General features: G+C 35.1%; 1 protein-coding gene across 2 annotated transcripts in view; it reads right to left on the bottom strand.

The window, feature by feature from the left end:
- UNC13C (unc-13 homolog C) overlaps positions 1 to 19,703 on the bottom strand; it is a 661,317-nt gene that overhangs the window by 361,120 nt on the left and 280,494 nt on the right. For both annotated transcript variants that reach the window (XM_063716164.1, XM_024232533.3), the window contains exons 8-9: positions 11,250 to 11,477; positions 10,148 to 10,289 (exon numbers count right to left, since the gene is read on the bottom strand). In XM_063716164.1, coding sequence (XP_063572234.1) covers positions 10,148 to 10,289; positions 11,250 to 11,477 — 370 coding nt within the window. The remainder of the gene's footprint in view (positions 1 to 10,147; positions 10,290 to 11,249; positions 11,478 to 19,703) is intronic.

The following is a 19,703-nucleotide window of genomic DNA, read 5'->3' as shown; positions in this document are numbered from 1 at the left end:
GAACACACAAATATCCATGCCTATAATTATGATGATATTTGCAATGATTTGGGTTTTGTTTTAGATATTTCTTCCTTGCCATTAGTATTTCTTCAACACATTGCTTACCTATTTAAAACTTCTTTTGCCCAGCTTTCAAATATTACCTTGCTTCAAACATCTTTTATTTGGAGTCAAATATCTATCCTATTGTCAAGTCAAGTTGGCAGCACCAGGCAGAACTGACCACTTCTCCCCCACCTCCATAGGACTGGCTCCCCTACTGACGATGTTAGCTTAAGCATCATCTCCACTCCAATTGTAATGAAAGCTCTGGGGCAAAAAAAATCATGTGTCTTTCATATTTACCTCAGTGTCTGTAACACTGCGGAGAGTACCCCACACTTAAATACATGTTCAACGAATTATTTCTCTACAGAGTGTTGGGGCTGATACTAACAAAAAAAATGTTCAGAAAGCTGAATTTTACACTATATGGATCTGGGTCAACAGGGATCTGCAGACTCCCAGTTTGGCCAGGGACAGTACTAGCATGTCGATCTTTTTCTGCTTTCAAAATAGGTGGTCTACACAAGGAGTACATCCAATAAGTGAGGGTATGAAGCAAGTAGAGACAGATTGGCATTTTAGTTTTGGGATCTTGAAAATGCTGCTAGATCAGTTGGTTGTAGTGTAATACTACACTCAGGGGAAATTGCTTCAACCCACAAATGAGTGACTAGCATGCCCCATTAAGACTTCTCTGGTCTCCATTCCACACATGAAACATACAAGTGATAGTTTTAAGATGTTCCAATCATTGATAGACCAATAACCCAGGACTTGTATGGTGCTTTGTGAAGATGAACTGAGCTAATTATTGAAAAACCCCAAGAGGTTTCCAGCAGCAAACTGAGTGCTAGAGTTGGGAAACACATGGCCAAGGCTATTATAACCATGGGGAAGTGAAAAACAAGAAAATCTATTGAGTAGTGATCAAGAATCCGATCAGTGTGTAGAGAAGAGTGGAAGGGGAAAAGCGGGGAAAGGAGGGAGATAGGGACACAGTGAAAGGAGAGTGTGTATGTGTGCAAATGGAAAGATGGAAAAACAGATACAGGTGAATAAACTCTCAGAGAAGAAGAGAGGAATAAACTAGCATAATCATTTCTGCCCTTGGGACAATTTGTTTGGCTTTTCCGGGTTTCTGCAAGGACTTTCTGTTCTCATATATTAAAATTTGTCCTCACCTAATCCGTTTTCCATGTATTAGTTTAATTGTAGAGGGTTCTCTTTCCTCTGACTGAGACAGCTTCCTGCAGAACAGTCCTTTTTACCCCAAAGATTGCTGTTTGTACCCCCAACTGCTCCCTAAAGATTTGGGAGATTTTATTTAAGTTCTGTTTGGTTCTCAATTTAAAACTAAGTCAAGTTCATAGCACCTTGCACCTCTGCCTATGGAATATTACAGTGATAGCTCTAAAGATGCATCTTGATTTGATATTTTCTAGTTTACTGACTGTGAATTAATTCTCTTTGGTGACCCGAAGTTCATATTTTATGACATTCCATTTAGATCTCTCCGTAACTCCTTCCGCTATTTATTATAAAACCCTTAGATTCTAGTGAGAAGCAGTGATAATGTAAATTCTGTTCTGTTGGCTTTGCTGTATGTGGATAGGTAATGGCTCAATCTCATTTAGCAAGTGAACAGTAGGATTGGTTATTATTATTTTCCTGCTGCTAGACATAATCACAATGTAGGCAATGATTAGAAAAAAAAGAGAAATAAATAAATAAATAAATTCTAATCCCATAAAGTGTGACTAAACTCCTTGCTTTAGAAACTGTGGAGCCATCTTCTATGACAAATGACTTGCTGCTGTTGCTACCATCACTGTAAACTGGCTCAGGCAACTGAGGAAATACTCCCTTCCCACATAGCCTAGGAAAAGACTGCTGGTAATCTAGGCAATAAATCAGATGCATGATTATGTTCAGGCTGTCATTTTAAAATATTAGTCTGCTGTGCTATCAAAATACTTTAAATATGGTACTAAATAAATTATATTTTATAGAGCTTAGTTTATGCTTAATTCATACTCAGCCCCGGCTGAGCAGCACATGGCATGGTGGAGAGCCATGGGCCTGAGGCACTCTGTGCACCACATCTGGGTAGCTAGGAATTGAATGCGGCTGCCATATACTTCAAAATGTCCAAAACAATCATGCTTCTAAACAACAGTATTATGAGTTTAGTGTTACTGTCTGTCAAGATGGGGAATAACTTTTAGCACATTTCCCATGGCAAAACCGAGATTCAAAGAGGTTAAGGATTGGTCAAGAAACATGTTAGACCCAGAATAGTACTGGTATTCAGGTTTATAATCTTGTTGGCCAGATAGCTTTTGGTATAACATGGAATCACTCTTTAAGTCAATACTTTCCATGGTACTTAGCTACAGTGCTTTACACACAACTGTCACTCAGGAAATTAGGTGGAATTAAACAGATACTCCAAGAAGTAAGTGGAGCTGATTGTCCAGTCAGTTACATAAGCAGAATACTTAACTACCATTCCCATGCCTATTCAATGCTACTATAAATGAGGACTCCTATCACAGGCATTTTGTTGACTAGACTTTCATTAACCTAATTCTTTACTCCAATGGTTAATATCTATTAAAAACAGATTAAGTAACACATATCTACTATCACCTTTATGACCTACCTCAATGCTTGCAGGGAGTCAGCATGAAATGTGTTTTTATTTCAGAAGTTTGCAAAAAGGAGGCACCAAGGCCTCAACTATACAGTCCTCAGAAAACAGCATCAACATATGCACAAAATGTCAGTCTCCTAACTCTCAAATTTCTTATTCAAACTGGCAGACCATACTGGCATTTTCTCTCTATAACTCACTGAGAGAGTTACTTGTTTTCCTCCTGAGGGAATGGTTTTATGATAAGCATAAGACATTCCATTAACAGTAGCAAAGGAAAGTGAAATTGAATGTCATAATTAATTATGAAATGATCAACTATACAATTTAGGATCAAAGAGCAAAGATAACTGGCACCTTAGATTTATATGATACTTTATCATTTCAAAGTGCTTTCATATGTGTTATCTTAATTAATCTTCACGTGATATTTTAGGAATTAAACATTTGTTTACAACCCCTTGTAACTCAGATTTCTGTAAGGGCTTAATTGGTTATGCCTCTGTTCTCTCCAAATGCTGTCCAGAGTGCCCCATTCTGAAATCACACAACATCCGTAGTATTTTAAAGATTATAAATTCAAACTCTTTGTTTTAAAGTAAGATAAATAAAATTAAAATTGAAATTATTTAGCATTAAAATCTCGAGAGGGCATTAAAGTGCAATTAATGGGGGGATAATTAAGGCCAAGTCCCAAAGTTGAAAAACTATTTCAACTACATTTTCATTTGACCAGTTTTGTGATTGCTTGCCTTGATTAGCTCTGCAAGTGAAGAGTTTGGATGTAGGGAAAAAATCACACTTCCTAATTTCTACCTGTATCTTATTTGTGGCTTCACAACAGGGCACTACTTTGTAGTGTCGAATGTACTACAACCCATCTGAGCTTTGATTTTCTCATCAGTGAAGTGAGGAAGTTGGACAAAACTATCTCTCAGATCCGTTTCCCAGTCTCAGTTCTCTGATTCTTATTTTAGTAGAACTTTTTTTTTCTTTTTACAGCAACCTATTCATTGGTTCTCCCTTGGCCTCACTATTCAAGTTGGAACTTTTTTGGCATGAGACTATTACTGTCATATTTAGTGTAAAGACCTGAAGCTCAGCACAAAGATATAATCATGTTATTAATGCTAATAATAATACAGCTATCATTTTTAATACTTAACAAGTTCTATGAAATTTACATATAGTATCTATCTCAAAAAACATAACAATTCTGTGAGGTATGTATTATTATCCCTATTTTTCATATCAGACAAGCTAAAGCTCAGAAGTTAAAGTCACACTATTAATAAAACATCCTATTTTCAGAATGTCAGTATACATTTTTTCCACCCCAGTTCACAGGGCAGAACTGTCAGGGTAGGGGGAGGCATGGATGAGTTCATCTGTGATGAGTATACATTTTTCAAAGTCTGAACATAAATTCACTGTGAACTCATTTCTTTCTGCAAAACAGAACCGTTTATAAAGAAAAGGTAACTTTGCAATTCTCATGCCATTTTTATGATAAATGAAAACATGCACTGGTAGCTTCAAAATAGTATTTCTGGAGCCAGTGATATAGAACCTGTATAATAAGAATAAAATCTCAGAATTCAGGAAACTGATGACAGAAAGAACTAATGTTAAAAAAGTTGGCATTTAAAAAGGAGACAAATAGAAAAGAATTACAAGTGTAACTTCACTTAATAAATATTTTATTGGTAAAGTGGAAAATATTTTGAAAAATTATGTGCTTATATATAGTTCATGCATGGCCAGGTACAGTGTTAAATTTGAATTTCTTCTTTGAAATGATGTTGTTTAAAAAATACATATGTTGTTATTGCCAGTACAGATGGTGCCTCCTATCAAAAGGAAACCAGGCACACAACATGGAAAATTATATGAAAACTGCCAATAATAATACAGATAATTCATAGTTTAATGGTCCACTCTGGTGTGTACTTCTGTGTACTTTCCCCATGAACTATGATGCTTTTTAGCCAGTCTGGTGGGAACAAGCACTAGCCCTGGTCTGGATGAGCACTGCGAAATGTCACATCAAGTATTTGGGTGGTCCTAGGTAGTTTTCTCACATGCATCATTATTTGGCTGCGCTTATCATTACTCAGTTGATTTCTCAAGGAGGACCCTTTGAAGGATTAAAATAATACAATAAATACTTCTATTTTATTTTACTGATTACAACTGGATCAATATTTCTAGAAATTTTATTCTCTTTGACATGCCCTATGTTGGCTCTCATACTGTTTGATTTTGTTTTTTGCTTGTCAATCAAATTCAGGTTTCCAGACTTTCTATTCTAGTCAAGAGGGATTAACAGGGACCAGAGATATCCTCCCACATAAAAAAATCAAGCAGTGAGCAAAATATATCAAACATTGGTTTTCAATAGAATGGAGATATGTCAGTGATGAACAGTGATCCCTGAGAGAGAGAAAAACAAAGAAAGAAAGAAAGTGAGCCCTATGATTACTTCAGCTTACTGCCTTGAGGGAGTTTTCCAATCATTGTGCAAGGAAGAGAAACCAAGGTAGATAGTTTGCTGCACGTTGTGTACATGTACCCTAAAACTTAAAGTATAATAATAATAAAATAAATTAAAATAAAATAATAAAAAAAAAGAAACCAAGGTAGAGTCCATTAGACTCTTTGAGGTAAAAGACAGAATTGAAAGTTGGGGAAGACCAAGGCAGCTAGAGGTCACAGGGCATAATATCAAAATAAAAGAGCTGAACAGAGGAAGATTTCAACAATCTGCACAGGGGTCCCCTTGAGAAATGAGTTGAGTAATGATAAGTGCATGCACATAAAGAAACTGCCCAAGGCCAGATTAAGATTTAAAAGTTTGATGCAATAGTGCCCAACACACAACCAGTTCTAGAAATCATACTAATTTCTACTGGGCAGAAGATAAAACCTCCTAATTCATGAGTTAGTAGGAAGAGTATGCTGAAAAGTCTTGCCTTCATGATATGGGGAATAATTAGCCTGAAATTGAGCACTATTTCATTCCCCTTTAACACGTTTGAAAAGCAAGATCCAAAGCACAAAAATATTTCCATGTAACTTAAGTATGTCGAGAACAAAGCTCAATAATACCTGTAGGATGCTATGATATCCAGCAAGCAATAAAGTAACATTTGCAATGTCTACAATTCAAGCTAAAATTACCAGGCAAGCAAAGTAGCAGAAAAATATAATGCATAATGAGGAGAAAAATCCATCAATCAAAAGTGACCAAGATTGGACATAGATGTTAGAATTGGTAGGGAAGGACATCAAAACTGTTATCGTAAGTATTTCATGTTTTCAAAAATTTAAGTTGAGGCATGGAAGATGCAGTTAGGATTTCCTAGGATGGAAAAGAAAATGCCTAATATGAAAAATACAGTGGCTTAGATTTTAGTAGATTAGACATTACAGAAGAAAAGCTTAGTGAATTTAAACACACACAATGGAAGTAATCCAAAGCGAAATACAGAAGAAAAAAAGAAATTAAGAAAAGTTGGGGGGTGGGGGGCAAGTGGAGGGAGAGCATTAGGACAAATACCTAATGCATGCTGGGCTTAAAACCTAGATGATGGGTTGATAGCTGCAGCAAACCACCATGGAACGTGTATACCTATGTAACAAACCTGCACTTTCTGCACATGTATCCCAGAACTTAAAGTAAAATTTAAAAAAAAAGAAAGAAAGAAAAGTCCTCAGAGTGTCGAGGAGCTGTGAGGTAACTTCAGGAGGCCTAATATATACACAAGTAGAGCCTCCAAACGGACAGCAGAATGAATATTTGAAGAAATAATGACCAAATGTTTCCAAATTTGAAAGAAAACTGTAGACCCACAGTCCCAAATAGCTAAACAAACCCTAAACACTAGAAAAAGGAAGAATATTACACCATGTGAAATCATAAACTAATTGTACAAATGAGTTGAAAAATATTTTAAAAGCAGTTGGGGGAGTAGGGGAGATATGTTATACACAGAGAAGCAAAAATGAGGACAACTGCAGATTTGTTATTGAAAACACAAAGACAATGAAGCAAAAAAAATTTAAAACGACAATCAGAATCATATGATCATCTAAATAGATACAGAAATAGAATGTAAAAAAATGCAACATCTATTTCCGGTCAAAACTTTCAGTTCACTGAGAATAGAAAAATCACTTTTTAACTGGATAAATTGCATCTACAATAAAGCTACAGCTAATATCATAGTTAATCAAGAAATGAAGTTTTCCACTTAAGATTGGGAATGAGACTAAGATGTCTGCTCTTACCTCTTTGATTTGGCATCATACTGGAAATCTTAGCTAGTGCTTTAAAGCAACCAAAATTCCATCAGCGGTTTTTTGTTTTGTTTTGTTTTTTTAAAAAAACAAGAAGAATCGATTCCTAAATTAATATCAAATAATTGATAGGTTACGAAATAGCCAAAATAAATTTGAAAAAATAAGAAGGTTGGTACACTAATTCTACCCAATTTTCAAGCTTATTATAAAGCCACAATGATCAAGACTGTGTGTTATTAGAAAACATAAATAGATCAACAAAACAGAATGACATGGTCAGATGCAGTGGCTCATGCTTGTAGTCCCAGCACTTTGGGAGGCTGAGGCAGAAAGATCACCTAAGGTTAGGAGTGCAAGACCAGCCTGGCCAACATGGTGAAACCCTGTATCTAATAAAAATACAAAAAATTAGCTGGGCATGGTGGTGCATGCCTGTAATTCCTGTTGCTCGAGAGGCTGAGGCAAAAGAAACGTTTGAACCCAGGAGGTGGAGGTTGCAGTGAGCCAAGATTGCACCACTGCACTCCAGAAGGGGCAAAAGAGCGAGACTGTCTCAAAACAACCACCACCACCACCACCACCACCAGAAAGACATTCAGAAATACAGACATATATATATATGGAGAGCTGAATTTTATCAAAGATCTAAAAGCAATTTAGTAGGGAAAAATAGTGCTTTCAAAACTGGCACAGAAACAAGTATATGTCCATCCTATGCAAAAAAAATGAACTTAAGTCTATCACTTATACCATACTCAAAAATTACCTCAAAATGTATCATAAGACTAAATGTAAAACCCAAAACCATAAAAGCTATACAAACACAAAATACAAAAGCAATACCAAATGGACAAAATATTTGAACAGACACTTAACCAAAGCAGATACATAGCACATAAGCAAATGAAAACATGCTCAAAATTATTAGTCCTTAGAGAAATGCAAAATACAACCACTATAACACTATACGTGGATCAGAATGGCTAAAATGTCAAAAACTGGCCTTACCAAGTACAGATACCCCTCAACTTACAATGGGGTTACATCATGATAAACCCATCATAAGACAAAACTATCATAAGCTGAAAATGCACTAAACATGGGCAACACAGCAGATCGTCCCCAGCTTATGTTGGTTCAATTTAGGATTTATAAACTTTATGATGGTGCAAAAGTGATAGGCATTTAATAGAAACCATAACCCAATTATAGATCCTAAGAAACACCTCAGCTTACAATGGGATTACATCATGATGAATATATCTTAAAGTAAAAAAATTATGTCAAACTATCATAAGTTGCGGACCATTGGTATTGGAAGGATATGTTTGATCTAGAACTCTCAGACATTTGTAGTGGAAGGATAAAATGGTACAGTCATCTGGAAAAAAATCTCAAATATTAAACATATTCCTAATATGTGATCCAGCTATTCATTCCACTTCTAGGTATTTATTCAAGAGAAATAAAAACGTATGTCCACACAAATATGTACATACAAATGTCAGTTTTAGTATGAGTCATTCATTTAACATATGGGTCACTTTGTTGTCATTAACCAAAAACTGGAAACAAACCAAAATATCCATCAAGAGGTGAATGGTAAAATAAACTGCGATATATTAATAAAATGGAATGCTAACAAGCAATAAAAATAAGCTATTGACATACCCTACAATTTGGATGGATCTCAAAATAATTATGTTGAATGAACAGAACCACACAAAGCATTACATACCATATTGTTCTAGTTATAGGAAATTCTAGAAAATGCAAAATGAAAAGTATCCTATAGCATCAGAAAGCAAACCAGTTGACTGCCTTTGCACACGGGAAGTCAGAAGGGATGACTTTCCATGAGGCATAAAGAATATTTTGGGGCATTGATGGATATGTTCATTATCTTGTCTGTAGTGACAGGAGGTACACATATGTCAAAACTTAACAAAATGTACACTTTAAATGTGTAGACTTTATGTTATGTCAATTATACCTCAATAAAACTCTTTCTAAGCTTTCAGATATCCAGCTTCCTGAAAAACTGGAAGCTCTAGCTGCATCGTGTCTACATGATCGCATGGCAACGGAAGCCATTTCTTTTCTGGGAATCACCTGTTTTCCAGTTTTCCATAGTCTCCATCCCTCCCCTTTGTTGTTCCTTTCCTGCTTTATTCATTTACTTGATTCCAACAGGAAATTTAATTTTAACTTCCAATTGATTTCTTGTCTTCTATTTTAACACATAAAGGGGTATTAGTCTCTCCCAGAACTCTGAAGGGAGAAATCCTCCAAATCCCTTAGTTCATTCTACAGTACCCTCTGTTATTTGGTTCCAACTGATTTTCCAAACCTATTTCTTAAGACTTCCTTCATCAGGCCATATATGCAAGAAACTCTACTTCTTACACAATATTGCCCACATTCCCAAATAAGCTGTATGTTCTGGGTGTATTTACTTACCATGGTAATGAGATTCCTGTTTAGAGCATTTGCAAAGAGAGAACTAAAGAAAAAAGACTGTCTTTAACTCATGTAGGAATTTTTATTTCTACCAAAGAATAACTGAAATTCATTTTTTTACAAAGGAGTGTAAAAAAAAAGAACTTTTGAGAGAAAAATTAGTTCCTGCTGTTCAGTGAAAGATACAAGAGGTTTAAAAATAAATGCCCTCATGGAATGTGCAAGGTTATAAAAGTTATCATCAACTATCTCAATAGTATAACCTAGTGTAGATATGGTTCCACCCCAAGTGATGGGCCAAGAGATGCTCTAAGTCTATTGTCTTTAGTTCTAAATCTTCAGATGTCAAGATACTGTTAAATCAAGATTACATTTCTGGCTATGTTGGGATCAAGTTATAGATCATGTTGTGTATCTTTTTTTATCTCCTGCAAAGCCACCCCAGTCATGCCATCTTTTTTTGATTTGAAGTATTCTTCTTATTCACTTGTTTCCAAAGATGAAGAATAAATAATAAATATTATGAAAGTATTGAGGGAGTTTATAACACTACTTTTACTTTTTTATTACTTTTGGGTAAGAGATTATTAAAATATGAGATAATTATTGCATACTTTGTACGCCTGTCTTAAATTCATTGCTAAATAATTTAATATTTGTAAAGGTTTCACATTATATACTCACAAATAAAACTTCTCATCCCATACTGGATTCAAATTTCCAAAAATGGTTTTTGTTCTTCTTTTGTTCTTTCCAACTTGAACTGTAACATATGGATCACTAGACCCTGTTTTATCTTTTGCCTGTAGACCCTGTGCAGAAACCACTGAAATAAACCAAAATAAACATTTTAACATACAGAGTCCTCAGAGACAAAAAATAATAATAACAAAGACAATTTTTCTGTCATTTGGTTCTTTGGGTTTACAGATGCATCCCCGTTGCTTTCATTCTCATGACCCACAGAACTTTAAAAAAAGTTTAATAAAAATAAATATACAACGTTAAAATCTGTAATTTTTGCTTTTGTCTCTAATGAAAAGTAGCTATATACATACACATGCATATACATATTAGCTATATACTCATACACATTACTGCATACATGTACAGAGGAATGAGGAAGATATACCTACACTTATGTGAAAAATTACCCAACATAATTCAAAGGCCTGTAATCCAAACTGATTTATTTATGAGTGTGCCGTCAATATTGATCAACTCTACATAGTTGAGAAAGCATCTTTATTTATCTTGTAAATACAAAATGAGTAAGTAAAGAGTTTTGGTAAATGTTAACAGGCTGCGCAGTCACTTGCTGTTAACACTACAAGCAACTTCAGAAGTCCAATTTACTAGATATCATTAAACTCAAATTGTCCTGACTTGAGGACCAAATGGATGAGGGATGTTGAGCCAGGAGTAAGTAAAATAACATCGATTTTCTCATTTAAAAAGATTAACTGAACAGATTATTAGCTACTGTTATAATTTATCACTGATAGGCAGCAAAAATGCTCATTTCTTGTAAACTGCCGGTGAATATATTGAAAAACAGAAACTTTTTCCTATGAAAGAACTTTTGATTAGAACAAGACACAGACTAAAATTATTTCACTTATCTAGTATGTATTTTCAAAATGTGAAGTACCAACTAGTCTTGTTCATATTAACATGATTCAAAAAATAATCATTTATTTTACCTATAATTATTATTAGCAGTTATTTCTAGGACACATAAAAATCTCAACTTACCATAAAAATTTTTAAGAAGACTTATTTTTACCTGTAATGGTTATTTTTGCAGACCACTTAGATGTCCCATCCAGTACACTCTGTTTGGCCGCCTTTGTAAACTGCACAAAATCTTCTTTAGAAATCTGAAACATTTCCTGGATTACTTCAAATACTTCTGGCCGGTTTTTCTCCCTGATCTTCATTCTTTCTTTCATTGCTGTAATAATGGTCTGAGTCTTGTCTTCGGCACCATGTTTAGAACTCTTTTCTGCTGCTCCTATGATGGAAAAATCAATGGTGATGGGAATGTACATGCCGTTACATTTTGATGGCTAAAGGAGGGAGGAAAAGGAGGAGGAAGTGAGAATGAATGAGTGCTTTCATTCTGTGGAGTCAGGTGGCTTTTTAGAAAAATATCATAATGAACTGCTATGCTGAGATTCACAACAACTAGTACTCCTTTGTGTTATTGGCAAGTAAATCGACCTCCTATGATTCCCAGGCTTTTCTTTTGTATTACTGAACTAAATTAGGTGTTGTGCAAGAATGTGGTTTGAATTTTCTAAAAAGAATTTAAAAACAGCAAAAAGAACAGACACAATCAAATGTGTTACATACCACACATACTTCTTCAATGGGTATCCAAAACAAAATTGAGAAATAGATAGAATATAAGTGGCAAATGTCACTTGGAAAGCAATAATTTAAACACATCACTGTTATTTGCTGAACATTAAAATAGAATGTAAGATTTTACTTGGGAAGAAACTGACTGAGCTGTTTAAAAAAGATTTGGATACTACTAGGCTAAATGATCTATAATGTAACTGATAGAACAGCAACTTGAACTCTCTTTCTCTAATATATCCAGAGCTTTTAAATGACTGAATACTCATTTTCCACTAAAAAGTTTTTTTATTTCTGGGGCATTGTTTTTCATGACTGGTCTCAACTTTCTGGGCATTTTTGTTTGTAACACAAATCTTTCTGTCAGTGAAAGATTTCTAAAATTCCATTATTGGATCCCTAACCTTAAGCTACTGGCTAGATATTCTCATTGTTCTCTATGGTCTTCTGGGTTGCCCAGTATTACACAAGTTAATAACGGACCATGATTTCAATTTCCACAATTCCTTAGTGAGTTTAAAGTAAGAAAGCAAAAGCTCGTGTACCAGTGTCTACAGGAACTGCCGCTGCTAAAATCAAACTTTTTTGGTACAGAAGCAACTGAAATATAGTGAAAATAATCGAAAGACTTGTGTTCATAGGTAGTAATTGCTCTAATTTTCTTTGACGTGACTGTAAGTTTGCCTAATTAGTATTCTCATTTTTTTTCTGAACTACTATATTTCTGAGATAGGCATACTAATATCTCATAAACTATTTAGAGATTAAATGGGATAATTTATAGGCAAGCACAATTTCTACAATAAAAGATAATATCAGTAATGTTCTTTGAACCTAATTTGTGAATGTTGAGCCCAATTTAAATATAGAAAGTAAGACAAAAGATGAAAGGTCAACTATTAACTTTACTTATGATAAATTCATATACAATTTGACAGCAATAATTTAATGTAAATGTTCATTTATTTGAAAGTGTAATACCTGTTTCCTAGAGTGGAAAAATATATTCATAATAATGAGTGTGAATAAAGGAAGCTAAAAGATATGAATACTCCAGTGGTAGAAAGAGCAGGCTACCGGTCTTTTATCTTTTATTTTAAACTTTGAGGACCTAAACGACATTTAAAAAAAAGGAAGACAAAAAAAAAAAAGAATGAATTCCACTGAAGATGATTTAAAAGGACATTGTAAATGGTCTACACTATTGAAACATGTCCCTGGAATAGCTACAAATTTGTAAATTGCATGCAATTAAGATGTTTTTAATTTATCAATATTGGTTTAACTACACAGTCCATAATGCTTAAACAGTGAAATTAGCTTAGGCTGGAGTAAATAGTTGAAACTATCCGATAGGCATATTTTATTCAAGTAGTTAATGTTCATTAAATGCAAAGGACAGTGGTGGCTGGAAAATGTTCCCTACAAGACACAAAGTGACTCAAAATTTGGTCTGTGACAGCCAGGCAAGGAATGTCCAAAAGGTTAGAAATGACATAAAAATGTTGACTCTCCCCCAGATTTCTAAACAGCTATTCTTATTTTTGCTATTAATGCTCCCAAAGGCTCTAGGAAGGAGTGCTAAAGTCATGTAGAGTTAAATATACTTTGGATTATTTTTCTAAATTCAGGAAGAGCCCATCTAACTACCATGCACACAATGAATGCTCAAACAATAGCTGCCAAATTCAAAGTTAGAATATAAAGAGATTTTTCATCCAAAGGAATAAGACTTCTGTCCTTAACGACTCCCTCTTTTTATTAAAAAAATAATTAGGAAAACTTGAGCGTTAGCTTTGAAATTTCACTTATTCTTATGTATTATTGATGTTATTATAGAATATCTATTCTAATATGTACAGACAAAAGAGCCATAAACTGAAATTGCCAATCGGTGGACAGCAGGTTAATAGCGACATATGTTTAAGCATTTTCTGTGTTATTTCTAGAAAAAAATATGTAGGTTTTAAAAATTTCTACTTTTGGCCGGGCGTGGTGACTCAATCCTGTAATCCCAGCACTTTAGGAGGCCGAGGCCAGCGGATCATGAGGTCAGGAGATTGTGACCATCTGGCTAACATGGTGAAACCCCGTCTCTACTAAAAATACAAAAAAATTAGCCGGGCGTAGGGGCGGGCGCCTGTAGTCCCAGCTACCTCGGGAGGCTGAGGCAGGAGAATGGCGTGAACCCGGGAGGCGGAGGTTGCAGTGAGCTGAGATCGCACCACTGCACTCCAGCCTGGGTGACAGAGCGAGACTCGTCTTAAAACAAAACAAAACAAACAAACAAACAAACATTTCTATTTTTGCATTTTTGATCAGAAGAAAATTATTCATCTTAGATTGTTTAGCTCAGAGATAGAGACAAATTCATAATTAATTTTTGTCACTGATTTACAAGTACTTTCCATTGCCCTATTCTTTATCAGACCCACATATCTTATGTTTCTAATGAAACCCTTTATTAAACAGTTACAATTTGCCATGAATTTCCAGCCCTTTGGATTATTTTTCTTCGGCCTTATTTGTTTATCTAAAAGTCATCAGAGATAACTTTAAATTTGCTTTTATATGAGTCTTTCTTCAAAGCATGTGTAGAAGGTCTAGTAGTGTCATTGAAATATAGAAATATGCCAACCAGAGATCAACAATTGATGAGATCAAAAGAGATAATATAAACTAAAAGCACTTTGTACAGTATAATATCCAAATGAAATGCATCATTGATACTTTTAAAAATAATTACTTGACAGACAAGACAATATAATTATGGACAATACAACCATAATTCAACCTTAGACAGAGGGGCAAACTGGTTCTCTTCTACATAATGTAATGGGACAATTAACTAGAACTCATTTTTCTTTAATTTTTATCAGACAAAACATGTAAACCTCAGGTGAAATTAACAATTTTACCATCTTTATATGGCAATTTACAATTTTTGTGTTTTTTTCTGAAAAGTAGCTATAGATAATATCTACAAATAATTATAGAATTTATCAATATAATCTAAAAATAGAAGGAAGAATATTGAAGTTGTTATATATGTAACTTTATATATAAAATATTTTATATAGTTATATATTATATATTTTGATTATATATAACTTTATATATAAACATACATATATAAAGTTATATATATAAAAACTTAAAACTACAGGTGTGTGTATATATACATATGCATACATACATATATAATATATATACATACGCATACATACATATATAATATATATACATACACATATATATGTGTATATTACATATAGAATAATATATATATACATATACACGTATATAATAACTTCAGTGTTCTTCCTTCTTCTCAGTTCTTTCCTTTTGCTATTTTTCCCACCAGCTCTTCCAAAACATTTCTGCTCTCAAGTCACCTACCTCACCCCCATTACCCTCCATTCTCAGCATATGATCTTATCTCGAGAGCAAATAGAGGTCTTTTAAACTCAAAAGTCACATTTTCTCTCTTCTCCTACAGAAGCAAACAAAAAAACCAAGACCTGATTTGTAGTATTAGCAGATTTCTGTGATGTAAGTATTTCTAACAGCTGATTCCAAGCAAATGCCTCACAAAATTATTTCATATTTAACAATCACCACTGACATAGCTACCTGCATATATGTCTATTCCTTATGCTACCTCATAAGGCCCAAATTTTATTAAATGTGTATACCAAGTGTCTAACACACTGTTTGGAAACTAGCATACACTCAATAAACAGAGGAAATACTTCTCAGGGGAGCCAAAGATAAAATGATTGGCATAATTGAATATTTAATTTGTTTCTGGGTTAATTTAATGTGTTATGAACTTCTTGCAAACTCCTGCCCTAAGGCCACAATTCTGGAAAAAAACAGGAATAAATTGAATATAAAATGATAAATATCCTGTCAAATAAATCTTATGAAAAGACAAAATACACTTGGCCCTTGGGTTTGGATTTGGAATTCTTAGAAAACAAAGGCTGTATTCGCATCATTAGATAATAGAATTTGGTTAACCTACATGCCACATGCTCTTCAGTCAGCATAAAGCAAGAACATGAATGCCAATTATAAATGGAAGAAATATATAAAGAGTATCACTTCTAAATAAGGTAAAAGTGCACAGTAGCTAATGATGCTTCAGTGATATGGTTTGGCTGCGTCCCCACTCAAATCTTATCTTGATTTGTAGCTCCCATAATTCCCACATTATTGTGGGAGGGACCTGGTGGAAGATAATTGAATCGTGGCAGCAGTTGCCCCATACTGTTCTCATGGTAGTGAATAAATCTCACGAGATCTGGTGGTTTTATAAGGGGAAACCCCTTTCATTTGCTTCTCATTCTTTCTCTTAGCCTGACGCCATGTAAGACCTGCCTTTCGCCTTCTGCCATGATTGTTAGGCCTCACCAGCCATGTGGAATTGTGAATCCGTTAAACCTCTTTTCTTTATAAATTACCCAGTCTTGGGTATGTCTTTATCAGCAGCCTGAAAACGTACTAATACACTTGGATAGAGGAGATAATCTTGAGTGTGAATCCTGATCTCCCACTTACTAACTGGCATGGTCTGAATGTTTGCATCCCATTGAAAGTCATATATTGAAACCTAATCCCCGATGTGATAATGTTAAAAGATGAGGCCTTTGGGAAGTAGCTAGATCATGAAAGCAGAGCCCTCAAGAATGGGATTAGTGGCTTTATAGGCTCAATAGAGCTCACTTGCCCCTTCTACTATGTGAAGATGCAGCGGGAAGTCAGCAGTCTACAACCTGGAAGATCGCCCTCAACGGGCCCTGACTATGCTGAAACCCTCATCTTGGGCTTTCTACCTTCAGAACTGTGGGTAATAAATTTATGTTGTTTATAAGCCCCCCAATTTAAGGTACTTTCTTATGCAGCTGAAACAGACAAAGATCCTAACCTTTTAGTCTTGAGCTAGTTAGTTTATCTGTCTCAATTTTAGCTTCTTCATCTGAAAAACAGATAGGAATAGTAGTAGTGTCTCACTTAACAGTATGAGGATTCAATGAGATAACACATATAGCTTTAAAAATAGTAATGGAATAAATATAGTGATTTCAGCATGTCAAAAAGGTGAAGATATAGGTATTTATTAAAGAACTTCAGGCCAGGAGTGGTGGCTCACATCTGTAATCCCAGCACTTTTGGAGGCCGTGGCAGGCAGATCACTTGAGGTCAGGAGTTTGTAACCAGCCTGGCCAACATGGTGGAACTCCATCTCTACTAAAAAAAATACAAAAAAATTAGCCAGGTATGGTGGTGCACATCTGTAGTCCCAGCTAGTTGGGAAGCTGAGGCAGGAGAATGGCTTGAACCCAGCAGGTGAAGGTTTCAGTGAGCTGATATTGTGCCACTGTACTCCAACCTGGGAGACAGAGGGGGACTTTGTCTCAAAAAAAAATAATAATTTCACATTAGTAAGAAATTTTAGGAGTTTGAGCTTCATAATCACTTGACCTCTGAAACAACTGGAAAACTCTCACACGGACAGTGTCTGCAGTGTGCTGGATGCTCTATATCTATTTGCTAGATGACGGCCAAGGAAGGGCTTAAAGATAAAAGAAATTTGAGTTAAAAAAAAAAACTAGAGAAAATAACTTATTTATTTTTTTGACATCCATAAAGCCTTACCTGCATTTGAGACTGATGGACCCAGAGAAAGTGGGTGGTTAACATCTATTGAAAGCATTCAGAGGGTCTGATATTGAGGCATTTTTGTATTCCTTTCTTTCTCTAGGAGCCTCTCTGACATGGGAAATGGGTCTTTACTGCTTTTCTTTCATTTTCCAGTAAAAACATGTAGGTGGGCCTGCTTTCACTGTCTCTCTGCTTTTTGCCCCCGTGAAATCATGTGGGTGGACATTCAGTTGCCATTCTCTACCCATTTCTTTTAGATGTTTTATATCCAAGATAATATGAACCCTCCTCTTTTAACATGCCTTTAGTCTTTTCAAAGAACAGACCTGCAACTCCCCCAGTCTTCAAGTTAGCAGCTTCCTTTTTCTTGTAAAATCAAAGCCACACACTCCTTATTTTTCACAAACAACAAAGGACTGACATTTAACAGAAGGTAATTGGAGGAGCACAAATCTAACATAGTGTCATCTTCCATTCGTGTAGGTGAGAGCCTGTAGGTAACACTGTCACTGACAGTGGGAAAATACAAGAAGGTAGCCCACTTCCCAAGGAACTACCACCTTCTCTAAAATGACCAGTGTCAGGGAGCCTGGCACCAAGAGCACACAAAAAACTGCCAAACTGTTTTTTCTCTTCTGCCTGTACCATCCCCACCATATTCAATCATCTCATTATTGGTATATGCAAACTTTTAGAACAAGTTTGAAAACAAGCATGTTTTAAAAATACAAAATCAGGAATGTGCTCGCATAACAGTATGTTAAAGCTACTACATCTCATCAGCATTTTCTAGAGGTTTCCCAGTCATCACAAAGTCAAAAGCTATCTATATTGTTTAGGGGAACAAATTAATTATAATTCAAAATGGGCTCAATTTTCAAAATATTTTTACTAGGCAAGAAAAGAGAAGAAACTAAGAGACTAATGGTAGGAGGAAGATATTTTTCTTTGTATCACATTTAGTTTCATAGATTTCTTCATATACTTTTCAAAAAAATACAAAGCAAAAGAAAACTAAACACCAAAAATTTCAAAACAAGATTTATTTCTATTTTTTCATAACTAGACTTTCTGACTTCTAGGAACTTTGCTAACACAACTAGTTCACAGTGTTGCTCAGAGCTGGCCTGGTACTCATAGCTAGGCTACTTTGTTCTTTTCTTGGACCTAAACAATTTCAAAGAGCGCCAACCTTAGACGTGGTCACCCTGCAACAATGTTAAAGTAAGACAAACAAGGCCACTTCCTTATTTTTCCTAAGCATAGACAAAAACATAGCACTGTGTAAACGACAAAATATCAAATATTCCCTTTCCTAACTAATATGAGTGGTTGTTGTTGCTTTAGGAAGCATAATTGTCCTCTTTTATCCTCAGGGAATGCATTCCAAAGCCTTCAGGAATACCTGAAACCTCAGATAGTACCAAACTCTATCTTTATTGTATAGTGTTTTCGTTGTTGTTGTTGTCATTGTTTTATTTTATTTTAATCTGATCACCAAGAAAGCTACTAAGTGACTATGGGGTGAGTAGCATCTACAGCATGGATACACTGACAAAGGGATGACTTTCCTTCCAAGAAGGATGGCAGATTTCATCATGCTACTAAAAATGGTGTGCAACTTAAAATTTATACATTGTTTATTTCTAGAATTTTCTATTTAATATTTTTGGACCATACTGGGGAGGACTGAAACTGGAAACTGAAACCACGAATAAGGTGGGACTACTGTAAAGCTGTGGCTTCAGTCTACTCTGCCTTCCTGCTAGATTAGCTGTTTACAGACACAATATCATAGAATTGTCCTCACTTCCACATAACATCCCATCCAGAGTACACCTCTGTTTTCTAGCACCATCTTGCCGAGATGCCCTACAGTCATCCTGGTGTATGTTCTCCCCCACAGTAATAAGTAATAAAACATACTTTTTAAAACTATGGGTGTGTTCCTGGTGGTCTCTAGCTGGAGGTCATTGACAAGTATTATTAACTGTTTTCGTAGATGAGGAAAATGACGCCCAGGGAAGTTTTAAAAACATTATAGTTGCAATAAGACTGGAAGTCAGATTATTTTTAAGTAGCTCAATACTATGAAAAAACATGCACTGATATCCATTGAGTATGTTATATAGAATACCTCTATGGCATTATGCAAAGCATATTCATCCTCTTAGTCTCTCTCCAGCAGCCAACCCCAACACCTGAAAAT

Source organism: Pongo abelii, chromosome 16 (assembly GCF_028885655.2).
Source record: "Pongo abelii isolate AG06213 chromosome 16, NHGRI_mPonAbe1-v2.0_pri, whole genome shotgun sequence".
Lineage (NCBI taxonomy): Eukaryota > Metazoa > Chordata > Mammalia > Primates > Hominidae > Pongo > Pongo abelii.
The sequence above is the reverse complement of the archived record's forward strand: the minus strand, read 5'-3'. Positions and strand labels throughout refer to the sequence as shown.